Source organism: Macaca fascicularis, chromosome 15, assembly GCF_037993035.2.
Source record: "Macaca fascicularis isolate 582-1 chromosome 15, T2T-MFA8v1.1".
Lineage (NCBI taxonomy): Eukaryota > Metazoa > Chordata > Mammalia > Primates > Cercopithecidae > Macaca > Macaca fascicularis.
Window position 1 is genome coordinate 126,766,586 of NC_088389.1, and position 25,521 is coordinate 126,792,106.

The 25,521-nt window shown below is 44.1% G+C and overlaps 1 protein-coding gene across 1 annotated transcript in view; it reads left to right on the top strand.

Moving 5' to 3' along the window:
• The first annotated feature begins 228 nt into the window (after positions 1 to 228).
• HSD17B3 (hydroxysteroid 17-beta dehydrogenase 3) overlaps positions 229 to 25,521 on the top strand; it is a 54,600-nt gene continuing 29,307 nt past the window's right edge. Inside the window, exons 1-2 of the mRNA XM_005582321.5 lie at positions 229 to 382; positions 3,789 to 3,835. Of these exons, the coding sequence (XP_005582378.3) occupies positions 229 to 382; positions 3,789 to 3,835 (201 nt within the window). The remainder of the gene's footprint in view (positions 383 to 3,788; positions 3,836 to 25,521) is intronic.

Consider the following 25,521-nt stretch of genomic DNA (forward strand, 5'->3'; position numbering starts at 1 on the left):
GACTTGATGGAACACACCCAGTGACTCCTCCGTAACGAAAGCCTCATTCAAAGGCCTGTGAATCAGAGGATTCTGTAAAGAAGTTACCTTAATCTAGATGCCCGTGACTTGATGGAACACACCCAGTGACTCCTGGAAGAGGATCTGGACGTCTCCAGAGCAGCGCGGTCCCAGGAGACACGCACAGAGGGCCACGGCCAGGGCCGGAACGGTCTGTTCAGTGCAGCCATGGGGGACGTTCTGGAACAGTTCTTCATCCTCACAGGGCTGCTGGTGTGCCTGGCCTGCCTGGTGAAGTGCATGAGATTCTCCAGATGTATTTTACTGAATTACTGGAAAGTTTTGCCAAAGCCTTTCTTGCGGTCAATGGGACAGTGGGCAGGTAAGAGCGTTCTATCTCGTGATTTTTTTTGCTGCTGTTGTTCCTGCTTATTACTATCATTATTATTTTTGAGACAGAGTCTTGCTCTGTCGCCTGGGCTGGAGTGCAATGGCGCGATCTTGGCTCACTGCAACCTCCACTTCCCAGGTTTAAGCAATTCTCCTGCCTCAGCCTCCCAAGTAGCTGGGATTATATTATAGGCACCTGTCACCACACCTGGCTAATTTTTTTTTTTTTTTTTTTGAGACGGAGGCTCACTCTGTTGCCCGGGCTGGAGTGCAGTGGCACAATCTCTGCTCACTGCAACCTCTGCCTCCTGGGTTCAAGCAATTCTCCTGCCTCAGCCTCCCGCGTAGCTGGGATTACAGGCGCACACTACCACAGCCGGCTAATTTTTGTATTTTTAGTAGAGACAGGGTTCTGCCATTATGGCCAGGCTGATCTCGAACTCCTGACCTCATGATTCGCTCACTTTGGCCTTTCAAAGTGCTGAGGTTACAGGTGTGAGCCACTGCACCCGGCCAACATTTTGTATTTTTAGTAGAGATAGGGTTTCACCGCATTGACCAGGCTGGTCTTGAACTCTTGACCTTGTGATTCACTCGCCTTGGACTCCCAAACTGCTGGGATGACAGGCATGAGCCACTACGCCCAGCCTTATTATTTATGTCTCAAAAGGGATATTGCATCTTTTCTCTTGAGAGCAAAGAAGTAATTCCTTTGGGTAATTTTAATTGGAGGGATTAGAAAGTGTGAGTGAAATTAGAATGGTCTGCAACACAAGCCGTAGGGCATTAAGTGAACGCTAGGGAAGAAGGCTATCCAGCCCTTGCTAAGCCCTTGTCCTCCCGACCCCATTAGATGAGTTTTCTTCTTTTGGGAGTTTCCTGCTGATACAAATAATAAATAATGCAGAAATGTCCACATCCTCATCTCCAGATTTACAAAAAGCTCGGGTGTTTTCATTTTACTAGAAGGTGTTTCCAAATTTTGAAATCTAAATAATTTTAATTCACTATATTAAAAAAAGGATCCAAGTGTTTTTAAGCAATGAAGGTATTACAAAATCAAGGCAACACATATCTCTGTGGAGCCATGTTTTCAGGATGGTATGGAAGGGAATCTGGCTGGTGTCAATCAAATGCTGCTCCCCATGGGATTTATCTACTGGAACGCCCATGCAGAGCTTCAGCCCTACGACTGAGGTTAAGGTGAAGAGCATGAGGCCATGGCTTCAGCATCTCCTTGAGTGAAATGCTAAGGTCTTTGCAGGGGCTTATATTTCAAATGTGGACACCAAAAAATAAACATAAAAAAAGCATCCAATGACAAAAATGATTAAGTGACGTTAGAGATATTATCCAGGTGAAATAGGAAAGATTCTGATATCCTTATAGGGCTGCCAGATAAAATACAGGACATCCAGTTAAATTTAAATTTCAGAAGAAAGGAACACTTTTTTAGTATTTTGTAACTCACATATTGCATAGGACACATATTAAACCATTCATAATTTACCTGAATTTCAAATTTAAGTAGGCATTCTGTATCCTTATTTGCTAAACCTGGCAACCTTAAAAACTTAGCAATGGAAATTTAAAAAATTACCATGTGAGAAATTGTTTGGGATGACGAATGGATTTTTGACTGCTGCTTCTTACATTTGGGGTGTGTGTGTGTGTGTGTGTGTGTGTGTGTGTGCGTGTGTCCTCTCGGGGCATTATGCTGTCTGCAGTGAACTTGCACAGCAGCCTGACCTGTGTGTTCTGGACTTAAATACCCGACTCCACACAGAATCAGATGCCCATGGGTGGGTGGACGTAGCACTCTGCATCGCTGCTGTCGTTGGTGTAGGGAAAGCCCTTCTAAGAACCCACATTCTAAAAGAAGTTCAAATGGGTCCAGAGACTTAGAGCATTTGGTGACTCAAAGTAAAAACATGATCTTAACCTGTTTTTATGAGTCAAGATGGAGTGAGTTACCTCTAGCAGGAGTAAAATATGTTTGGGCAGAGGCAGATATCAAGGAGATAATATATTTCAAGTAGGGGACAAAAAAGAAACCCAAGTACTAGAGGCTAAAATTTTAATTCCTCAGATGGAGTACCCTGAACTCTGTGCTGGATTTCCTAATTCTTTTCTTGGTGTATATTCATAGACCTGGGGCCCCAAAGTCAGACAGCCTGGGTTCAAATCCTCGTGTCATCATTTACGAACTTTTTCCCCTTGGCTTCCTCATTTACAAACTAAGGATAATGATGGTCCCTGCATTTTAGGTTTGTTTTGAACATTAAATGGGATGATGCATCTAAAACACTAGAAGCAGTACATGGCAAGAAGTAAGTGTGTGACCGTTATCCGTTGTTATCATTGATGGTATCATCTTGCCTGTAGTGCAGGCCCTGTATTGGGTGAACTGAAGATTTCCCACAGGGAGGGGAAGGTGAGGCCCAAGATGGCCCTGAGCATAGTTCCTGCACCCGGAGCTGCAGACGGTGTGCATGGAGCCTCCTAGAAGTTCCAAAATGAACAGACACATCATTAGTAATTATTAAAGCCAGAGTGCTTCTGTCAGTGTGGTCCGTGAAACTTGTAGAGCTTGGCCTGCACTCACTCTCAAGTGAGCTGAATGTATCTTTTGTTCACACTTTTTGAAAGCAAGCCCTTTAATTGTTGTTGCAAGGATACATTGTAAGTTTTACGATATGCCGAATTGTAGTGAATTTTGAAATTGTGATGTTCTCACGAATGAGGCGTATCCTAGAACTCAATCATTAAATATGTCTGTAATGTTGATATAAAAGGACTAGAAGACCTATTTGATTGTTGTATATTAACAGATAAGTTCTGTTGAGTATAAATTCTTCAGGTTTCTTCATTTCACTGCCTTTTCTTTTTGCTTTTTTGTATTTTCCTCTTTGCTAAATTCCCTACCTTCCACAGGCCTTTAATTGCTGCTGTGGGGTGGGGATGAGAAGGGGGCACAGCTCTGCTTTTAGAAGGAACCTTGAAATGTCCTTACAATGACAGACGAGTGCCTGGGCAGAGAGATAATGGGGAACACCGCCTGCCCTTGCGGGGTGAAGGCTCACAGTGTCTGCACCCTCATGGGGCCTGCAGGAAATGTTCCCTGGCTGCGGCTCTCTGTTTCATTTTGGAAGATGTTTTCCAGAGTCTCGCCAATCCCTCCAAAAAACCAACCAACCAACCAACCAACCAACCAACCCACCCACCCTTTCACCTGAATGTTTAGTGAGGGGCTTCAAGGGCGTGGGCTGGAGAGCAAAGGGATGCGCCTTTGGAACACTGACTGTCCTGGAGACTAGGCTTGCGAGAAAACGTAGCCAGTGAGAAAGAGAAGTTTAAAGATGAATTCTGTCATTTAAAAACATTCCTGCTTTTCGCAGTGATCACTGGAGCAGGCGATGGAATTGGGAAGGCGTACTCATTCGAGGTAAGCTGTCTTCCTGGGGACTTTCTCCTCCCTTGTATTGAACACATCACAGTCCTGAGACATCTACCCCAACACTAGATTTTTGAATATAAAAGCAGTATGCATTCATTTAAAGGAGAAAAAATACTCTATAGAAAAGCAAACAAACAAACAAAAAGAATCTCACTCCCTGGGCCTCTTTTTTTAAATGCAGTGATACTCAAAGGTGACAGTACCTTGCCTTGGGATTGTTTTGGGAATTTGTGGGGCATTGGGATTTTCTAGTGTAATTGTGCCGTATGAGCTTATATTCTTAAATGTAATTTTTTCAAAACATTATAAACTACTTTCCTTTTATTTATTATTTACATTAAGCTAGGGCATATATTGATTTTTTAAAAGTCACTTGTTTAGGCAAAACATCAGTGACTTTCATTTCAAGGAGATTAATGGCATTATAAAATATTCTGTAAAAAGAAGGTCTGATAGAACTGACAGTCACTAGAATACAATTAGTATTTTTGGACATTTCCTTCCAGGCTTGTTTCTCTGTAGATAGATAGATTGATAATTATACTTAAAAAAATGCATTTATAACATATGTGGCTTTATGTGCTATTATTATTACAAATTTCACATTTTTATTAATGAAACACGATTTCCTGGAATTCCTACGTCTTTTATTTCTTCCTCATGCCTGTTAAACTGATGTCTAGAACCACATCAAATACAGTAGAAGAATAGAAAGAATTCTAGAAACTGTAAGAGGAAGGCTGTTTAAAAATCAGTAACACCAGCTGGGCATGGTGACTCACTCCTGTAATCCCAGCATTTTGGGAGGCCAAGGCAGGCGGATCACCTGAGGTCAGGAGTTCGAGACCACCTTGGCCAACACGGTGAAACCCCGTCTCTACTAAAAATACAAAAATCAGCTGGGCATGATGGTGGGCACCTGTAATCCCAGCTACTTGGGAGGCAGGAGAATCTCTTGAACCTGGGAGGCAGAGGTTGCAGTGAGCCGAGATTGTGCCATTGCACACCAACCTGGGCAACAGAGCGAGACTTCTTCTCCCCCCCCAGCCACAAAAAAGTCAATAACATCTTAAAAATATAATGAAAAGCATTTCCATCTGCAATAGAAAAATAATCCTAGAAACACAGTTAATATAAAATTTTTAGGTCTTTTTCAAGAAAACTATAAAATTCCATTGAGAAATATAAGAGATATTCCAAATAAGAGAAAAAAGTACCACATTCTTGAAGAGAAAGATATTTGAAATCTAACAGTTTCTCCTAAATTTATCTCAAATCCCATATTATACATACCATTATTTTTTAAATTTTACATTAGTTGTGAGCATTTTCTTATGTCAAAACTGTGGGGTTTTATTTTTTATTTTTTTTGAGACAGTGTCTTGCTCTGTTGCCCAGGCTGGAACGCAGTGGTACAAACACTGCTTGCTGCAGCCTTGACCTCCTGGGCTCAAGCAGTCCTCCCACCTCAGCCTCCCGAAGCAATCTGTCCTCCTGGAATTACAGGCTCATGTATTTTTTTGTAGACAGGGTTTCACTATTACTCTATTGTACAGGCTGGTCTTGAACTCCTGAGCTCAAGCAATCTGCCTGCTTTGGCCTCCCATAGTGCTGGGATTACAGGTATGAGCCCCCACAGCCTGCCCAAAGCCATGATTTTTAAATGGCAACCTAATATTCCATCAAATGGATGGTCCACAATTTAACCATTTTCTTGGTAAAAATTTTAGTTTTTGCCGGGCGCGGTGGCTCAAGCCTGTAATCCCAGCACTTTGGGAGGCCGAGACGGGCGGATCACGAAGTCAGGAGATCGAGACCATCCTGGCTAACACGGTGAAACCCCATCTCTACTAAAAAATACAAAAAACTAGCCAGGCGAGGTGACGGGTGCCTGTAGTCCCAGCTACTCGGGAGGCTGAGGCAGGAGAATGGCGTGAACCCAGGAGGCGGAGTTTGCAGTGAGCCGAGATCGCGCCACTCACTCCAGCCTGGGCGACAGAGCGAGACTCCGTCTCAAAAAAAAAAAAAAAAAAAAAAAAAAAAAAAAAAAAAATTTAGTTTTTTTCCCAAATTTTTCTTCATTTTATATAAAATTGAAAGTAAATACAGAAACTTTTCTGCTTCTCTCCAATTATTTTAGGAGCTATTTTCCTTGAGGTAGCCTGGCTGGGTCAGAGGTTGTGAATATACATAAGGTTCTCGTGCTTCCGTTTATGTGATAGTAATTTACACCCATTTCTGAGAGAGACGTTGCCTTCATCAGCTTGAGCTGCAGAATGAATTCCACAAGCTGAGTGGCCTAAGCATGTATTTCTTACAGTTCTGGAGGCTGGGAAGTCCAAGAACGAGGTGCCAGCAGATCTGGTGTCTGGTGAGGGCTCTCTTCTTGGTTTGCAGACAACTGTCTTCTTGATGTAGCTTCACATGGCAGAAAGCAGAGAGAGGGGAAGCAAGCTCTCTGGTGTTTCTTCTCTTTTACTTTTTGGAGACAGGATCTTGCCCTGTTGCTCAGGCTGGAGTGCAGTGGTGCAAACACAGCTCACTGCAGCCTCAACCTCCCGGGCTCAAGTGATCCTCCCATTCAGTCTCCTGAGTATCAGGGACTATGGGTGTGTGCCATCAAGCCTGGCTAATTTAAAAATGTTTTGTACTGATGGGATTTCACCATGTTGCCCAGGCTGGTCTTGAACTTCTGGGCTCAAGTGATCTGCCTGCCTTGGCCTCGCAAAGTACTGGGATTACAGACATGAGCCACCATGCCTGGCCTGGTGTTTCTTGTCATAAGGACATTAATCTCATCATGAAGGCCCCACTCTCATGACCTGATTACCTCCTGAAAGCCCTACCTCCAAGTGTCATCTCATTGGGGGTTAGGATTTCAAAATATGAATTTTGGGGGGCCAAAAAAACCATTTGGTTCATATGAAAAATGCATTCAACTGCAGCACAGTCCCCGTGCCTTTTCTTGTCCCAGAAGGCTTGCATCATAATAAAGCCATCTTATGTGAAACAGCAGTGCAAGGCATCTGGGACGAACTTGCTAGAAACTTTGGGGAGTTAACAAACCTCAAGCATGCCAGTTAAAAAAGCTCCTCGTGGGCCGGGAACGGTGGCTCACGCCTGTAATCCCAGCAATTTGGGAGGCCGAGGCAGGCAGATCACCTGAGGTCAGGAGTTCAAGACCAGCCTGGCCAACATGGTGAAACCCCGTCTCTACTTAAAATACAAAAATTAGCTGGGTGTGGTGGCGCACACCTGTAATCCCGGCTACTTGGGAGGCTGAGGCAGGAGAATTGCTTGAACCCGGGAGGTGGAGGTTGCAGTGGGCTGAGATTGTGCCATTGCACTCCAGCCTGGGGTACAAGAGTGATACTTCGTCTGGAAAAAAAAAAAAAAACCCAAACCAAACAAACAAAAAAACTCCTTGTGGCCCCGTGCGGTGGCTCATGCCTGTAATCCCAACACTTTGGGAGGCTGAGGTGGGTGGATCATGAGGTCAGGAGTTCCAGACCAGCCTGACCAACATAGTGAAACCCCGTCTCCACTAAAAATACAAAAATTAGTCAGGAGTGGTGGCTCTCACCTGTAATCCCAGCTACTCAGGAGGCTGAGGCAGGAGAATCGCTTGAACTCGGGAGGCGAAGGCTTCAGTGAGCCGAGATCGCGCCACTGCACTCCAGCCTGGAGACAGAACGAGACTCTGTCTCAAAAAAAAAAAGCTCCTCATGTCTGACCCCATCCTTCATCGGCTGCTGCTGATTTTTTGACACTGACCCTTCTATCTCAACTCTGTTTATTTTTAAGATAAGACAAGGAGTTCTTTGCTCTTATCCTAATTCATGTATAGCAACTTACTGGTGATCAGGAGTGGCTGACACTCGGGAGGTGAGTGGTCATATTTGAGTGTTGATGTTGGAGAGACCACCCAGCAGCCCCTTTTCAAAACAATGTGTCTTCCATTCCCCCAAATCAGAAGGAAAGCGTTTCTAACCATATTAAAACTATAGAACCTTTTATATAACAATTTCTCACCCCGGTCCAGGGTTTGGAAAGACCTAAAACGTCAACCAAAAGGTTCTTCCCCTTACCTCTAATTCCCTGGATTGCCAAGCAAGTCTTCCCGATTCTTCAGAATCTTTTCTCAAGTTCGTGCTGACCTGACCTCTCTGTGGTCCCTTGCTATCGAAAGACTCAGCCACTCTTCTTTCTGCTTAGGGGAGACCCCGTGTAGAAGCTGTCCTTAGCCATTCATTTCTTTATTGTTTCACAAAGCAGTGGCCCTGGGGGTCAGGAGCTGTGGGTTGCAGCCTTCACTGTGATGCTGTCTGGAGATTTCGGACAAGTTTCACATCCTTTCTGCACGTCTGGGTCTTTGCCAACTTTGTGTTCTGTCCTTGACGAATTCTTGCTTTGCACTTCTCCTTGTGGACTTTTTTTCCTCTTTGCCTTTTTATTTTATTTTTTAGTAGAGATGAGGTCTTACTTTGTTGCTAGGCTGTTCTCAAATTCCTAAGCTTAAGCAATCCTCTTGCCTTGGCCTCCCAAAGTGCTGGGATTATGGACATGAGCCACTGTGCCCAGCCTCCTTATGTTCTTTACTGAGGCTGTGCTACACAATTTTCTGGGCTCCCAACCCCTCCTTCATGCAGGCTTTTCTCCCTTCCAGAGAGCCTGTTCTCTCGCACTAACTGCTGCTCCAAGAAGTGCAGCTGAGCCTGAGATGCTGTGGACTGTCATGGGTAAAAGCCTGAGGTTGGGAATTGATCAGATGTGTGTCAAAGCCTTCCTCCAAGGCTCACTGGCTGAATTTCCACATCAGTGAGCTGGAGGTGATGACAGTCTCACCTAGGCTTTCGTAAGGGTTAAGTAGGATGAGACAGGCAAAATGGTTTGCTTAGAGTAAGCTTTCCAAGGTTAGGTTTTGTTCTCATTGGATATTTCAACCTTTCACACATACTGCTTTTTTATTTTTTGAGAATGTATTAGTCATGGTTCTCGAGAGAAACAGAATCAATAGGGTGTGTGTCACACACACACATACACACACAGACAGACACATAGAGAGAGCTGGGAGTAGGGGTGGGGGAGGAAGGGAGAGACAGAGGGGGAGAGAGAGACAGTGGGGAGGAAGGGAGAGGGAGGGAGACAGAGAAGAGTGGGAGAGGGAGGGAGAGGGAGAGGAGAGAGAGGTTGATTTATTTGAAGGAATTGATACACATGGTTATGGAGGCCAGTGTGTCCCAAATCTGCAGTGTAGGCTGGCAGGTTGGAGACCTAAGAAGGGGCAAAGCTGCAGTTCAAGTCCACAGGCCACCTGTCAGGTGACAGAATTCCCTGTTCCTCTGCAGGTCTATCTTGTTTTCCGAAGGCCCGTAGTTGATGAGACAAGGCCCACCCTCCTGATGGAGTGTAACAGGCTTTACTCAAAGTCTACTAACTTAGATGTTAATCTCATATAAAGACATCTTTACAGAAACATAATAATGTTTGACTAAGTAGCTGGGTATCATGACCTAGCCAAGTTGACATGCAATGTTCACCACCACAGAGAAGAGGAATATCTTGTATTTACCAGCATTTTCTCTTCCTGTTGCTCTTTCTTCCTTCCCGATGTCCCAAGATTCCTTTTTTAAGTCACTTTATTTCTGTTTCTAGAATTTCCTTTAGCTATTATTTTAGGGTTGGTCTGCCGGCAACACATTCTCTTAGCTTTTCTTCATTCCAGGACGGCTTCATTCCCCTTCATTCCTGAAAGGTAGTTTTGCTAGATACAGGATTTGCAGTTCACAGACCTCTTCTTTCAGCACTTGAAAAACACGGTGGCACTTTCTTCTGGCCTGTCTGGTTTTTAATGAGAAATCTGGTATTATTTGAATTGCTTTTCCACAACAAATAAAGGATTGCTTCTCTCTTGGCTTTCAAAATTTTTTCTTTGTCTTTATTTTTCAAAAGTTTAAATATAATGATTCTTGGCATGGATTTCTTTGGCTTTACCCTGTTTGGGGTTTACTCAGCCTCCTGAATATGTAGGTTTACATCTTTTCACAAATTTGGGCTGGGCGTGGTGGCTCCTGCCTGTAATCCCAGCATTTTGGGAGGCTGAGGCGGGCAGATCACCTGAGATCAGGAGTTCGAGACCGCCCTGACCATCATGGTGAAACCCCATCTCTACTAAAAATATAAAAATTAGCTGGGCATGATGGTGGGCGCCTGTAAGCCCAGCTACTCGGGAGGCTGAGGCAGAATTGCTTGAATCCAGGAGGCAAAGATTGTGCCATTGCACTCCAGCTTAGGTGACAAGAGTGAGACTCCATCTCAAAAAAAAAAAAAAAATAAATAAAAACAAATTTCAAAAACTTTCTTCCATTGTTTATTCAAATACTCTTTCAGTCCTGCTCTCTTCTCTCCTTGTAACCCTCCAATGACATGAATATTAGCCCTTTTTATAGTTCAGTGGGCCCTTGAGATTCTGCTCAATTTTTTTCAGTATATTTTTTCTCTGTTGCTTATATTGGGTGATTTCTTTTTTTTTTTTTTAATCTTCAAGTTCATTGATTCTTTTCTTAGTCCCATTCATTCTGCTACTGAGCCCATCCATCAAGGTTTTAACTTGAGTGATTATATTTTTCAGTTCAAGTATTTTCACGTGGTTCTTCTTTACATCTTCAATTTCTTTGCAGAGATTTTCTGTTTTTGCCATTTGTTTTTTTGTGTTTATAATGGTTTATTGAACTTTTTTTTCTTCTCTTTTGAGACAGAGTCTTGCTCTGTCACCAGGCTGGAGTGCAGCGGTGCGATCTCGGCTCACTGCAACCTCTGCCTCCCAGGTTCAAGTGATTCTGCTGCCTCAGCCTCCCAAGTAGCTGGGATTACAGGCGCCTGCCACCATGCCTGGCTAGTTTTTGTATTTTTAATAGAGACGGGGTTTCACCTTGTTGGCCGGGCTTGTCTCAAACTCCTGACCTCAAGTGATCCGCTCGCTGTGGCCTCCCAAAGTGCTGGGATTACAGGCATGAGCCACATCACCCAGCCTCCTGAAGCATTTTTATGCTCCAAAGCTTGTCAGACAATTCTAATGTCTGTGTCATCTCTATGTTGGCATCTGTTGTTAGTATTTTCTCATTCAGATTAAGATCTTGGTTCTTTGTATGATGAGTGGCTTTTGATTGAATCCTCGACATTTTGGTTTTATGTTATGGGACTCTGGATCTTATTTAAATCTTTGCTTTATATTGGTCCATACTGACATTGCTTTGGGAGGGAGAGGAGGGGGCACTGACTAGTTTCTACCAGGTGGAGTGGGGGCTCAATTCTCCACTTGTAGGGGGCTGCCTACTTGTTACTGTTGGGTAGCGGGGGTGGGGTTTTGTCTCCCTCCTGGGCCTCTGCTGATCCCACTCTGGCTGGGAGGGGCAGAAACACCTCTTTACTGCTCTCCACAAGGCCTCCGATGACACCTGGGAGAGGTGGCCTCATTCCACTGGGCAGCGGTGAAAGTCCTGGCTCTCCATGAGGCCTCCTCTGTTATCATCCCAGGCAAAGGAAGAGGACAAAGAGGGGAAGAGGTGCCTTGTTGCTGCCAGGTGGGGTGGAATTCAGATCTCCACTGACATTGGTGGGGATGGTGGCGGCTGGGATGAAAGTCCCAGGCTCCTTGCTACAGAGCCTCACCGGCGTGGAAGGCCCAGCTCCCCACCCAGCCTTTACTGGCAAGGGTGTGGGTGGGGTCGTAGTTTTTCCCAAGGTGTTTGCTTGGAGGACAGCAGTTGCTGTCTAAATGTTTTCTGTCTTGCTAGGCATCCCCTTTTCTTGTCCTCTAGTTAGAGAAGGCAGGCTTTTGTTGAGACTTTTCTTTCTTTTTGAGATGGAGTTTCACTCTTTTGCCCAGTCTCACTCTGTCACACAAGCTGGAGTGCAGTGGCACAATCTTGGCTCACTGCAACTTTTGCCTTCTGGTTTCAAATGATTCTCCTGCCTGAGCCTCCCGAGTAGCTGGGATTACAGGCGCCCACCCCCATGCCTGGCTAATTTTTGTATTTTTAGTGGAGATGGGTTTTCACCATGTTGGCCAGGCTGGTCTCAAACTCCTGACCTTGTGATCCGCCCACCTCGGCCTCCCAACGTGCTGGGATTACAGGTGTGAGCCGCTGTGCCCGGCGAGAGTTTTTTACATCTGCACCTGTTGGCATTTCTGAACCACCAGTTTCTCCAGCAATGTCTGGGATATGTGGGGGGGAAAATAAAGCCCAGGAAATACTACAGTGCCCTGCCTCGGGTTTCAAGGCCTCTAAATGAACCTCTCCTCACATTCTGGAGTCTTCTTCTGTTTGTTTTAAGTACTGTGTCCAGGTTTTTTTTGATGCACTTGATGGTGGGAATAGGGAAAGCACTTCTCCTCCACCCTTCCAGAAGCTTATTCTGCACTGCGTTTAGCCGAATCTGCATTTACATTTAGAGTGGCAGGAGGGGGTTTGCTTCCTGTTAAAAGAATTTCAAGCATTACTTGAGGCAGGTGGGAAAAAACTGTGGAGAGGAACGGGCCAGGGGTGGAGGGAGGATGAGAGTGGGCCCACTCTCCCGTACCTCTGAAGCCACTGCTCACCCTATTTTTCACACCATTTCCACTCCTTTAGCACCTGAATTCAAGCCTGTCTTTTATTCTCAGCCACACAGAGGAAGCCCTGTTTTTCCCAGTGTTCCCACCACCCACTGCAGATTAGCAGCTACGAGCACCTTCCTTGACCCAGGCCCCAACATACAGGAGAAGGGAAACAAGGCCCATTCATCCCACGGCAGCCGTTCTGCCTCAGGATGGGGCCCCGGCAGTGAATTCTGGGAAAGGGAGGCTTTTGCAGCTTAACTTTCTGAAAAGGGGGTGGCAAACCTGTGTATGCGGCCTGTCAGCCTGGACGTTCTGGAAATAAGATTGAGTCCTGTTCAAGCAGACGAAGGGAACAATGCCAGCCCAGACAATCAAGTGTTCTCGGGCGCCCCCCTCCTGGCCCAGACCACTTCACAGGGAACCTCTAAAAGGCCTGTGGCTCTTGAGAGAAACACACAATTAAGGAGAGGCTGGAAGCCCACCAGGCAGAGAGCATCCTTTGTGCTGAAAATGCAAATGGTCTTTCATTTATGGGACAATCTTCCCTTCAGGAGGCCGATGAAGTGAATTGGGAGACAAAGGTGCTTAATTCTTTAGCCATCCCGTTGATGGATTCCAGGACTCAAAAATGGAAGCTACAGGTGGGGGTAGGGAATTCTCCGTGGAGAGAACAAGAGAAGACTTGGGGATGTCATTGGCAGGGGTCAGTCTTGAAATAGGACTGTCTTGGTTTAGTGTTTTTTTTTAAAATGAAAAAACATTTTTTAATAGAATTTATTTTTTAGAGCAGCTATAGGTTCACAGAAAAATTGAGCAGATGGTATGGAGGTTTCCCATAAGCCTTCTGCCCCCACACACGCTGCCTCCCCCATTACCCACTTCCGTACACACACCCCAGGAAATCAACTGTTTAAAGAAACAATTGATGCAACAACTAGTGACTGCTTATCTTTTAATTTCTGGTTTTGGTTTTTTTTAGAGACAGGGTCTCGCTCTGTCATCCAGGCTGGAGTGCAGTGGTGGGATCACGGCTCATTGCATCCTTGACCTCCTGGGCTTAAGTGATCCTCTCACCTCAGCCTCCTCCTGAGTAGCTGGGACTATAGACTGTGCCACCATGCTCAGCTATTTTTTAATTTTTATTTTTGTAGAGATGGTGGTGGTGGTGGGGGTGTCTTGCTCTGTTGCCCAGGTTGGTCTTGAACTCCTGGCCTCAAGTGATCCTCCTGTCTTGGCCTCCCAAAGCTCTGGGGTTACAGAAATGAGCCACCTCACTTGGCCTAATTGCTTGTCTTTTTAATGGAGTGAAACCTCACTGTGCGGATTGCAGGTTGGGGGAAACTTTGGCAATACCTTTGTGGTGTTAACAGCTTCAGCTGTCCAGAGTCATGGCTGAAGACCACCTGTGAGAGTGAATATAACTGACTTTTTAAAACTTCAGCATCGATGGCGTCATGTACATGTAGGTCAGTTTTTTAATCTTGAACAGCTTTTTGAGATATAATTTATATACCATAAAATTCACCCAAGTGTACACTTCAGTAATTTTTAGGAAATTAACTGAGTTGTTTATCATCACCACCATCCAGTTTCGGAACATTTCCATCACTTGAATAAGATCAGGTACACCTGGTTGCTATTAATCCTGCACTCCTATCCCTAGCCCTAGGCTGCCACTGACCTTTTCTAGATGCTTCATATGAAGGTCATCATACAAGGTGCAGTTCTCTGTGACTGTTTTCTTCCACTTAGCATATTGTTTTGGAGGTTCATCCATATTGTAGCATGTGTCAGTAGCTCTTTAGTTTTTGTTGCAGAATAATATTCCATTGTATGGATATACCCCATTTTGTTTATTCATTTGTCAGTTGACAACTGTTTGAGTTGTTTCCATTTTCTTCTTGGCCATTATGAAAAATGCTGCTGTGAATACTGACACTTGAGTTTTTGTGTGGACACTTTTCTCTTTCCTTCGGGTAGATTACCTAGCAGTGGAGTCTCTGGGTTGCAAGGTGAAGTTCTCTTTTTTTAAATTTTTATTTATTTATTTATTTTGAGACGGAGTCTCGCTCTGTCCCCCAGGCTGGAGTGCAGTGGCGCGATCTCAGCTCACTGCAAGCTCCGCCTCCCGGGTTCCCGCCATTCTCCTGCCTCAGCCTCCCGAGTAGCTGGGACCACAGGCGCCGCCACCACGCCCGGCTAGTTTTTTTGTATTTTTAGTAGAGACGGGGTTTCACCGTGTTAGCCAGGATGGTCTCGATCTCCTGACCTCGTGATCCGCCCGCCTTGGCCTCCCAATGTGCTGGGATTACAGGCTTGAGCCACCGTGCCCGGCCAGACGGTTATCCCGCGGCAGTGACATTTCTGCGGCAGTTGGGCAGCTGTTGCGCCACCCAGTGGCGGTGCGTGTCTGTGTGTCGCTGTCACCGGCCTGCCCCTGTGGATCCAGTCTCTGCCCGGGAGGCTGACCTGCGCCACTGAGCTCCCTTGGCCTCTGGTTTCAGGGGGGTTGGCCAGTGGGGAACACTGGAACAGGTGGGAGGGAGGGCACAGCAGGGTACTGGGCTGTCTCCCTGGCTGTGGAGGGCAGCTTGTGTCCTCTGCTGAAGGTCACCACCCCCGTTGGGTGGACTTCTCCACAGAGCGCTTTCTCCAACACGTTCTGGCCCCTGGTTGTTACAGGAAAGGGGTCCTGATCCAGTCCCCAAGCGAGTATTCTTAGACCTCATGCAAGAAGAAATTCAGGGCAAGTCCATAAAGTGAAAGCAAGATTATTAGGAAAGTAAAGGAATGAAAGAGTGGCTACTCCATAGACAGAGCAGCCCCGAGGGCTGCTGGTTGCCCACTTTTATGATTATTTCTTGATTACATGCTAAACAAGAGGTGGATTATTCATGCCTCCCCTTTTTAGACCATGTAAGGTAACTTTCTGATTTTGCCATAGCATCTGTAAACTGTTATGGTGCTGGTGGGGGTGTAGCAGTGAGGACAACTAGAGGTCACTGTCGTCCTGCCATCTTTTTTTTTTTTTTTTTTTTGAGACAGAGTCTTGCTCTGTTGCCCAGGCTGGAGTGCAGTGGCACAATCTTGGCTCACTGCAGCCTCTGCCTCCTGGGTTCAAGCAATTCTCCTGCCTCAGCCTCCTGAGTAGTTGGGACTACAGGTGTGCACCACCATGCTCAGTTAATTTTTGTATTTTTAGTAGAGATGGGGTTTCACCATATTGGCCAGGTTGGTCTTGAACTCCTGATCTCAAGTGATCCACCTGCCTTGGCCTCCCAATGTGCTAGGATTACAGGCATGAGCCACCACGCCCCACCAGTTATGGTGGGTGTTAGCTGGCTTCTTTACTGCAACCTGTTTTTTATTTTTCTTTGAGATGGAGTCTCACTCTGTCACTTAGGCTAGAGTGCAGTGGTGTGATCTCGGCTCACTGCAACCTCTGCCTCCCGGGTTAAAGTGATTCTCCTGCCTCAGCCTCCCGAGTAGCTGGGATTACAGGCACGCACTACCACACCTGGCTAATTTTTGCAGTTTTAGTAGAGATGGGGTTTTGCCATGTTGGCCAGACTGATCTTGAACTCCTGACCTCAGGTGAGCCGCCTGCCTTGGCCTCCCAAAGTGCTGGGATTACAGGCGTGAGCCATTGCACCTGACCCCAACCTGTTTTATCAGCAAGGTCTTTATGACCTGTATCTTGGGTTGACCTCCTATCTCACCTTGTGACTTAGAATGCCTTAATAGTCTGGGAATGCAGCCCAGTAGGTCTCAGCCTCGTTTTACTCAACTCCAACTTAAGATGGAGTAGCTCTGGTTCAAACGCCTCTGACATTTTCCCCCTCTCTTTTATAAGAGAACTCTTAATCCTAAGGGTTGCAGAGGGATGAAAATCCATCTTCTGTAACTTCTTCAGGCTGAATAGGGGCAATGATATTCCTGCCTAACTATTAGGGTCTCTTGTGTTCAGGGTAGAGAGGCGCTCAGCGAGAAGGCATCAATATGGTGAGCGTCATTCGTAAGTCCAAGTTCCAACAAAAGGTGATATCTGGAAGATTAATGTGTCCAATTTAAGAAAACGGTGAGCGAACTTGTCTTGCATTCCTACACAAAGAGTGCAACGGCAATATATTCCACAACAGCAAAAAAAAAAAAAAAAAAAAAAAAAGTAAAATTATCCCAAGCAAACTAAATTAGAAGGCTTTCCATGAACTGGGAAACTGTTGGAACCACGCTGATATGGGGTTGCTAGCTGATTCCAATGAGCCCAGAGTTAGAAGACTGATTCAGATTTTTACATTACCCACTCCTCTTGTTTCTTCTGAACAGCAGTCAGAGATCACTGGTGACCACAAGGGATTATAGTGTGGAAACCCCCTTCTTAAAGGCTAACTTTGGGTAAGTGGTGGAGTCTGGTAACATCTTTCTCACGAGCCCTGAAGGCAGAATCCTAAAGATCTTCCTGCTCTCCTTTTACCCAGGAAGAAGGAGAGAACAAGTTTTAGTCCCACCAGCAGTTCTCTATCAGAATTTATTATTAGAATTAAATTATCAGAATTAAAAATTGTTTAATTTTTGCCCCCTGAGCACAAATGGGATCCTACCTCACACAACCATAAACCCTGTTCTAAACTTTGCTTTGTTTATTTAATAATATAGCCTGGAGATCTGAGCACAGCAAAGGCACACAGATGGGCTTGATTCTGTTTAACGGTTTCAGGATATCCCATCCCATGGATGTACCGTGTCTCTTTTATCAGCCTTTACGGATGAACACTAAGGTGAATTTTCATTTTTCATTTTGCAAATAATGCTGTAAGCCGCCTCTTTGAGCATAAGTTTGAGCCCACATCCAGGACTAATCTCTATCAGTAAGACTGCTGGCTCAATAGGTATGTGAATTGAAATATTGCATACCATTGCCAAATTGTTTCCTATTTGATTATATCAATCTTAAACCCCCCAAGATGATTTAAGAGATCTTTTCACTACATTTGTTTGTATGAAATATTGTTAATTTTACTTTTTGTCACTCTAATATGTGTAAACCTGTATTCTTGGCTGTTATTGCTCAGAGAATGCTAGAACCAAAATACAAGATGAAAGGTTAGCTGAGTTTCATTCTCCACATCTGGGCCATTCTAGTGCCATCTCCCAATACCTGGGAAGGCAACATCTGGGAGGCCTGCCCACCTCCAGTGTGGCAGACAGGGCAGTCAGAATTCTTCTGAAGACAGTATTCCCAATAGCTTCAGGTAATGGCACAGAGTTGGCCCCTGGATTAAAATCACTGGGCTAGCTCTGTCTCAGACCAACCCAAGAAAAATCACTGCCTTGCCCTGTTTTTGAATAACAGCACATGCTTACTTTGCAATATATGGCAGTGTCTTCGGCCAGTGAGGAAATTCTTCTTCCTAATGTCTAGTCTAAATTCCTCCATCTGCACTCTCAGCATATTTTCTTTCCTCTGGTCTTAAATGAAAACAGCAGCTTTTAATTATTTTTATGTTCCTCTAGATTCATTCCTTTGTTCTTGTGCTACTTGACTTCAACCCTGCAATTTCTGATCTAGGCTTTGAATATCCTAAGTACATTATAGTATGCCATGGCTCTCTCTCTCTCTCTCTCTCTGTGTGTGTGTGTGTGTGTGTGTGTGTGTGTGTGTGTGTTTGTGGGGGACAGATCAAACAAGATTGTATGTAATGCATAGATATGGTTACAAAAAATGATAGAATCAGTCCTGTGTCATCTATTACTCAGCATAAGAAACAGAACATCACCAGTGTCCTTGAAGCTGGCTGTATGCCATATTTATGTTACCCTCCCTCACCCCCTCACATGTGAAACACTTACTTTAATAATTTCCTTGCTTTGTAACAAAGTGGTTCTATTACATATGCAAACATGCCTAAATAATATGTTGGTTTTATTGCTTGTGTTGCACTTAATGTAAATTGAGTCCTACATATTCTATAATCTGCTTTTGTTTTTGTTTTTTTTGAGATGGAGTCTTACTCTGTCACCCAGGCTGGAGGGCAGTGGCACGATCTCAGCTCACTGCAACCTTTACCTCCCAGGTTCGAGTGATTCTCCTGCCTCAGCCTCCTGAATAGCTGGGATTACAGGTGCCCACCATCATGCCTGGCTAATTTTTGTAGTTTTACTAGAGATGGGGTTTCATTCACCATGTTGGCCAGGCTGGTCTCGAACTCCTGACCTCAGGTGATCCGCCTGCCTCGGCCTCCCAAAGTGCTGGGATTACAGGCATGAGCCATTGTGCCCAGCCTAATCTGCTTCTTTTACGTAAATCAACATTATGCTTCTGAAATTGATCCATGCTGACATGGATGAATAGAGAATGTACCCAGGAACAGAATTACTGGGTCACAGCTTACATAGTCAGCACTACTAAATACACTCGTGTGCCACAAAACGCTTTGGTCAGTGAGAGACTGCATATACAAGGTGGTCCTGTAAGATTCGAATACCATCTTTTTACTATATCTTTGCTATGTTTAGATAACACGAATACTTACCACTGTGTTCCAGTTGCCTACTGTATTCAGTACAGTCACATGTACTGTAGAGCAATGGGCTCTACCACATAGTCTAGTTGTGTAGCAGGCTACACCCTCTCGGTGTGTGTAAGTGCACTCTGTGATGTTGGCACAATGAAATTGCCTAATAATGCATTTCTTAGGACATATCCCTGTTGTTAAGTGACATATGTGATGATGTAATGCCAACTTTTCCAAAGTTTTTTTTTTTTCTTTTTGAGATGGAGTTTCACTCTCTTGCCCAGGCTGAAGTGCAATGGCACGATCCGGCTCACTGCAACCTCTGCCTCCTGGGTTCAAGCGATCCTCCTACTTCAGCTTCTCGAGTAGCTGGGATTACATGGGTGCGCCACCATGCACAGCTAAGTTTTGGATTTTTAGTAGAGACAGGGAGTTGCCATGTTGGCCAAGCTGGTCTTGAACTCTTGACCTCAGGTGATCTGCCCACCTCGGCCTCCCAAAGTGCTGGGATTACAGGCGTGAGCCACCGCGCCCGGCTTTCCAAAGTTTTTGCGTCATGTTCTCATAAGCTTCATAAACTGAATAGAGGCGTTTTATTCTTTGAAAAGGATTGTGTAATTTTGGAATGACTGGTTTTGTAAATGTTTGATAGAATCTATCTTAAGACTATCTGTGGCTGCAGTGTTCTTTGTGGGACCACTTATTATCATTATCATCTTGTTATTATTGTTAATTTTTAATGGTGGGAGAACTACTTGGGTTAATTTTTTTCTTGCACCACTTTTGGTAATTTATATTTTTATAGAAATACATCCCTTTCACCTAAGTTTTCAAATTGATTGGCAAAAAGTTTTTTTTGTAATATTATCTTACTATGTTTAAAAAAACCTAAGCAGGAAATGAGTTTATTGTAAAGCCATCATCTAGTTCACAAAATCACTGAGAAGGCTTAAGAACCATTTCAGAAAATGAGCAGAGAGGCTGGGCGTGTGGCTCATGGCTGTAATCCCAGCATTTTGGGAGGCCAAGGCAGGCGGATCACTTGAGGCCAGAAGTTCAGACCAGCCTGGCCAACATGGTGAAACCCCGTCACTACAAAAAGTACAAAAATTAGCTGGGCGACGTGGCATGCACCTGTAGTCCCAGTTACTCGGGAGGTTGAGGCAGAAGAATTGCTTGAACCCAGGAGGTGGAGGTTGCAGTGAGCTGAGATCGCACCACTGCACTCAGCGTGGGTGACAGAGTGAGACTCTGTCTCAAAAAAAAAAAAAAAAAAAAAAAAAGAAAAAAGAAAATGAGCAGAGATATGGAGGGGAAGGCAGTGGGGGCGCAGCTAGTGTTGCCGCACAGAGCAGGGTGGGCCAGGGTGTTCTCATTCATCCTGTCTGCTTTGTCTCTTCTTTCTGGATCTCCTGTCACTCATATGTTGAAAAATGTTATTTCTGGAACTCCTATTATGCAGATCCTGAAATCGTTCTTTATTTCTCTTCCTTTTTTTCTCATAATTTCTATTTCTTTGCCCCTTTGCTTTCCTTTCTGCAAAAGGATTTCATCAATTGTATCTTCCATCCTCTCAAATGCATGTTTTTCATTTTTGCTATTTTCTTTTTCAATTTCTTAAAATTAAAATTCTTAAAGAAATTAAAAAATTTTTATACTTCTGAATTTTCATTTGTGGAGCAGCCTGTTCTTTTCATAGATGTAGTAGCTTCTCTAATTCCTCCGAAGGTATTTTTTTCTTCTTTTAAAAATGGTTGGCCAGGCACGGTGGCTCACACCTATAATCCCAACACTTTGAGAGGCCGAGGTGTGTGGATCACTTGAGGTCAGGAGTTCGAGACCAGCCTGGCCAACATGGTGAAACCCTGTCTTGACTAAAAATACAAAAAATTAGCTGGCCCCGGTGGTGTGCGTCTGTAATCCCAGCTACTCAGGAGGCTGAGGCAGGTGAATTGCTTGAACCCGGGAGGCGGAGGTTGCAGTGAGCCGAGATTGCACCATTGCACTCCAGTCTGGGCAACAGAGCAAGACTCCGTCTCAAAAACAAACAAAAAAAAGGGTTGTCTCCTGCCTGGCGCTGTTCCACCAGGTTGCTCTTCCTGCGTTTGTTCGGCAGTCTGTCTTTCAAGTCAGCCGCTGCTCATAGACACTTCCTGTTGTCTTGTTGTCGTTTGATTAGGTCAGGTTAGGAACCTGCCTGGACATTCCCTGTGTTGAGTGGGTCTTGTATCTGTGAGTATGATCAGGGTGAGAGGAGTCCTACGCAAGTGCCTTGAGGCCTTTTCCTTGGGGTGGGTCAGATTCCGCAGAGAAAAACCATCTTACCTCCTGCCTGTAGAGTGAAGGCCACCTGCTGTTCTGGAATCGGCATGATGCGTACCCACTGCTTTATCTCCTCACTCTCAGAGACGGCCCTGTCCTCAGTGCCTGCCTGGAGTGGAGAATGGCATCCGGGGATGATGACTTCTCACTCTGACCCAAGCCTCCTGAGTCTAGCTTCTCTCTCCCAGGTTCTGTACTGGCAGTGCCTGAGAATTTTGAGGATTTTACTGGTATACATTTTGTCAGTTCTCAGCGTACTCTGTTGCTGGTTTAGGATTTGAGATCTTGCCCATCCATTTTCTAGCAACAAAAGTTTTGTAGGCCAGGTCTGGGCACGGTGGCTCATGCCTGTAATCTCAGCACTTTAGAAGGCTGAGGCGAGAGGGTAGCTTGAGGCCAGCAGTTTGAGACTAGCCTGGGCAACATAGCAAGACCCCAACTCTACCACACACAAAAAAATTAGCCAGGCATGGTGGTGCATGCCTGTAGTTTCAGCTACTCAGGTGGTTGAGGTGGGAGGATCACTTAAGCCCAGGAAGACGAGGCTGCAGTGAGCCTAGATCACACCACTGCACTACAGCCTGAGTAACAGAGTGAGACCCTGTCTCCAAAAACAAACATTTTGGGATTGCTCTTGTCTCTTGTTGTCACCTTCCCCATGGATTTATGCTTTCCTAGGAAAAAACTAAAAGCTAAAAGGAGAAAAAAAAAAAGAAAAAAAAAATATATATATATAAAATTTCCTATGGTTTAAAAGGTTTTCAATAGGCAGCAAAATGAACTGTGTGTGCTCACTCTCCTCTCTCAACCCTTTTAAAATCTTGGCTGTACCTCTAATTACACTCATTTAAAATTCCTCATATTGTGTGCTGCTTATTCCTGTGCTCTCTTCTTTCCCTTGATCAATTCTGCTGGAGATGTCAGTATTATCAGTGTTTTAAAAGAGCCAACTTTCAAAGGAACATCACCTGCCCCTGTTCTGTGTTTAGACACGGCCCTTAGAGCAGATGCATTATTTATGTGGTGTACGTAATTTGTATCTTGCCAAATGTTTGTGTGTTTCACCCAACAATTACTGAAAAGGTAAAATGAAATCTCCCACTCTGATGGGTATTTTTCAATTCCCTTTGTAGTTTTATGTAAAGCTATTTTAGTAAGCAATCCAGGATTACAATTGCTATAACTTCCTGATAAATTTAGCCTTTTAACTTGCTTTTATTTCTAGTAATACTTATTTGTTTTAATGCCTATTTTAGTTGATATGAATAAATATCATATATATATGTATGTCTTTCTTCACTTCAACTTTCTCTTTTAGGCTATCTCTTGAAAATATCATAAAGCCAGATCTTAAAACTTCTTTTGATATTCTTTGTCTTTAGTAGAGCATGGTAGTATGTTTATTACATTATTTCCGAAATCTTAGAGACATTAGGATTATAGTATAACTGTTGTGGCCATTTAGCCAAATAACTCAAAGGATCAAACAACATTTCACATTCAGTGTTGCAAGAGCACAATTCTCAAAGACATATGTTAGCAGTTGTTAAAGTTTTATATTGACTTAGTAACAAAGGATCTAAGCAAGAAGACAAAAGATCTGAATGAACAGCGTTTAAGCAATATGGATGTATATAGTTAGTCTAAAAAGGAATGCAAAATAATATTGCTGAGTTAGGTACCCAGTGGGCTGACTTTCTGAAGGCTATTGCCCGTGTCACCTGGAGGTCAGCTTCTCTGTCAAGCTATAATGTCCCAACAACTCCTCTGTTTCCAACCTCACTGGCTGTGAGCTGTCTGCACCTTCCCTGGCTGAGAATTGTTAAACAAAGGTTTGGTAACAGCAAAGTTACCTGCCCAAGGGTGTCAGATGAGGTCAAACAGGCTTAATAAAGAATATTCTAGGGGGATACTAATTTTTAAAAACTCAAGCAATCATCAGCTTGCTTTTTTTGAAGTTTGGAATAAAGTTTTCTTTAACAATTTAACATAAAAATATGAAATTCTTTTGTCAGAATGTATGTGATTCTAGTCTTATTAATTGATAAGAGCAGCCTTAGCTAAAATATAAACTAGAATAGTTAAAGGCAGTTGTAAAATAAGCTTTTATAGACAAGAATCTGAAATTTTCTATCATGGCTATTGTAAAATTTGGAATTGGTATAATTTACTTAATAAGTAGCAAATTACATATATACTACTTCCATCAAAATATAGGTCTGCCATGGAGGCCAGACGCAGTACAGGGGCTGGACGTGGTGGCTCACACCTGTAATCCCAGCACTCTGGGAAGCTGAGGCGGGTTGATCACTTGAGGTTAGGAGTTTGAGACCAGCCTGACCAACACGGCAAAACCCCGTCTCTACTAAAAATACAACAAACAGACAAAAAAACCCAGCAATAATAAAACAGGTCTACCCTGGCAGTCATACTCTAATTTTTTCTATTTGCCTCCCTTTCTGATCCTTTATCCCACTTTCCTTTTCTTTCTCCTCCTTCTCCTCCTTCTTTGTCAAAGATATAGAGGATTGAGTTATTATCATTGATCCATACACAGTCCCTCTCTCATTTATTTTCTTTCATTCCCACCCCCTATTTCTATTCCCCGTCTTCCCATATGCAACCTTCCTAATATGTTTGATGTGCATCTTTTTGTTTGTATGTACTTTTAGAAAATGTTTATTGTTTTGTGTGCATTTTTTATGTCAGTGTTTTACTAATCCACAGGTAGAACTAGTATTTTTATATGCAGTTTGCAAAAAAATGGCTATTCTTTTACTTATTTTAGTTAATTAACTTTTTAATTGGCAAATAAAAGTTGTGTATATTTATTGGGTACAAAATGACATTTAAAATATATATACATTGTAAAATGGCTCAGTCGAACTAATTAACATATAAATTACCTTACTATTTTTTGTGCTGAGATCAGTTAAAACCTGTTCTCATCAATTTTAAAGAATATGATACATTGTTACTAACTATAGATGTTGTGCATCTATAGTTAAACAACGTGTATATGTGGTGTACAATAGATCCCTTGAACTTTTTTTCCTATATTTTTCCATCAAAGGATACAAAAAAGAAATTTTGTATCCTTTGAGCCATATCTTCCCAATACCCCCACCCCAGAAAATGACTATTCTTGTTCTTGTAGCTTATTTTTATTTTTATTTTTTGTTTATTTATTTTTTGAGACAGAGTCTTGCTCTGTCACCCAGGCTGGAGTGCAGTGGTGCGATCTCGGCTCACTGCACGCTCCATCTCCGGGGTTCACGCCGTTCTCTTGCCTCAGCCTCCTGAGTAGCTGGGACTACAAGCGCCAGCCACCATGCCCAGCTAACTTTTTGATTTTTTTATTCAGTAGAGACGGGGTTTCACTGTGTTAGCCAGGATGGTCTCGATCTCCTGACCTCGTGATCCACCCACTTCAGCCTTCTAAAGTGCTGGGATTACAGGCGTGAGCCACCGCGCCCTGCTCTTGTAGCTTATTTTTAAGTTGCACACATGAATTTGTCTTTGCTACACTGTAATCAAATTTGGTGCTCAATTACTCAGTATGAGGCAAACCAGTGTAGGCTTGGTGTTGAAGAGTGCAGCCACTAGATGGGAAAAGCAGGGCCAGGACTAAGGTGAGGCTTGCGAGGTGACCATGAACCTGAGAAAGAGCACCTCCTTAAATTTTGCATCTGGAGTGCTTTACTTGCCTCATCCTGGTTTCAGCCCTGGGAGAAAGGCTAGAACCCTGCATCACTGCAGGGAGGGGGCTGCCCTGGACTGTTGTATTACCTGAAGAAGACATTGCAGGAGGAAGAACGAATGCAGGGGGCTGCCCTGGCCTGTTGTATCACCTGAAGAAGACATTGCAGGAGGAAGAACGAATGCAGGGGGCTGCCCTGGCCTGTTGTATCACCTGAAGAAGACATTGCAGGAGGAAGAACGAATGCAGGGGGCTGCCCTGGACTGTTGTATTACCTGAAGAAGACATTGCAGGAGGAAGAACGAATGCAGGGGGCTGCCCTGGCCTGTTGTATCACCTGAAGAAGACATTGCAGGAGGAAGAACGAATGCCTCTTGTAAGAAGCCACTGAGACCTGGGGCTAGTTTGTTACTACAGTATTGCCGATCCTATCCTGCTTACTAGTCATAAAAGGGAGACAAATGGCAAAGAAAGCATAGTGAGGGGAAACTCAAATAAGACAGCAGAAGTTAGTGTAACAAATCTGCAATCTCAA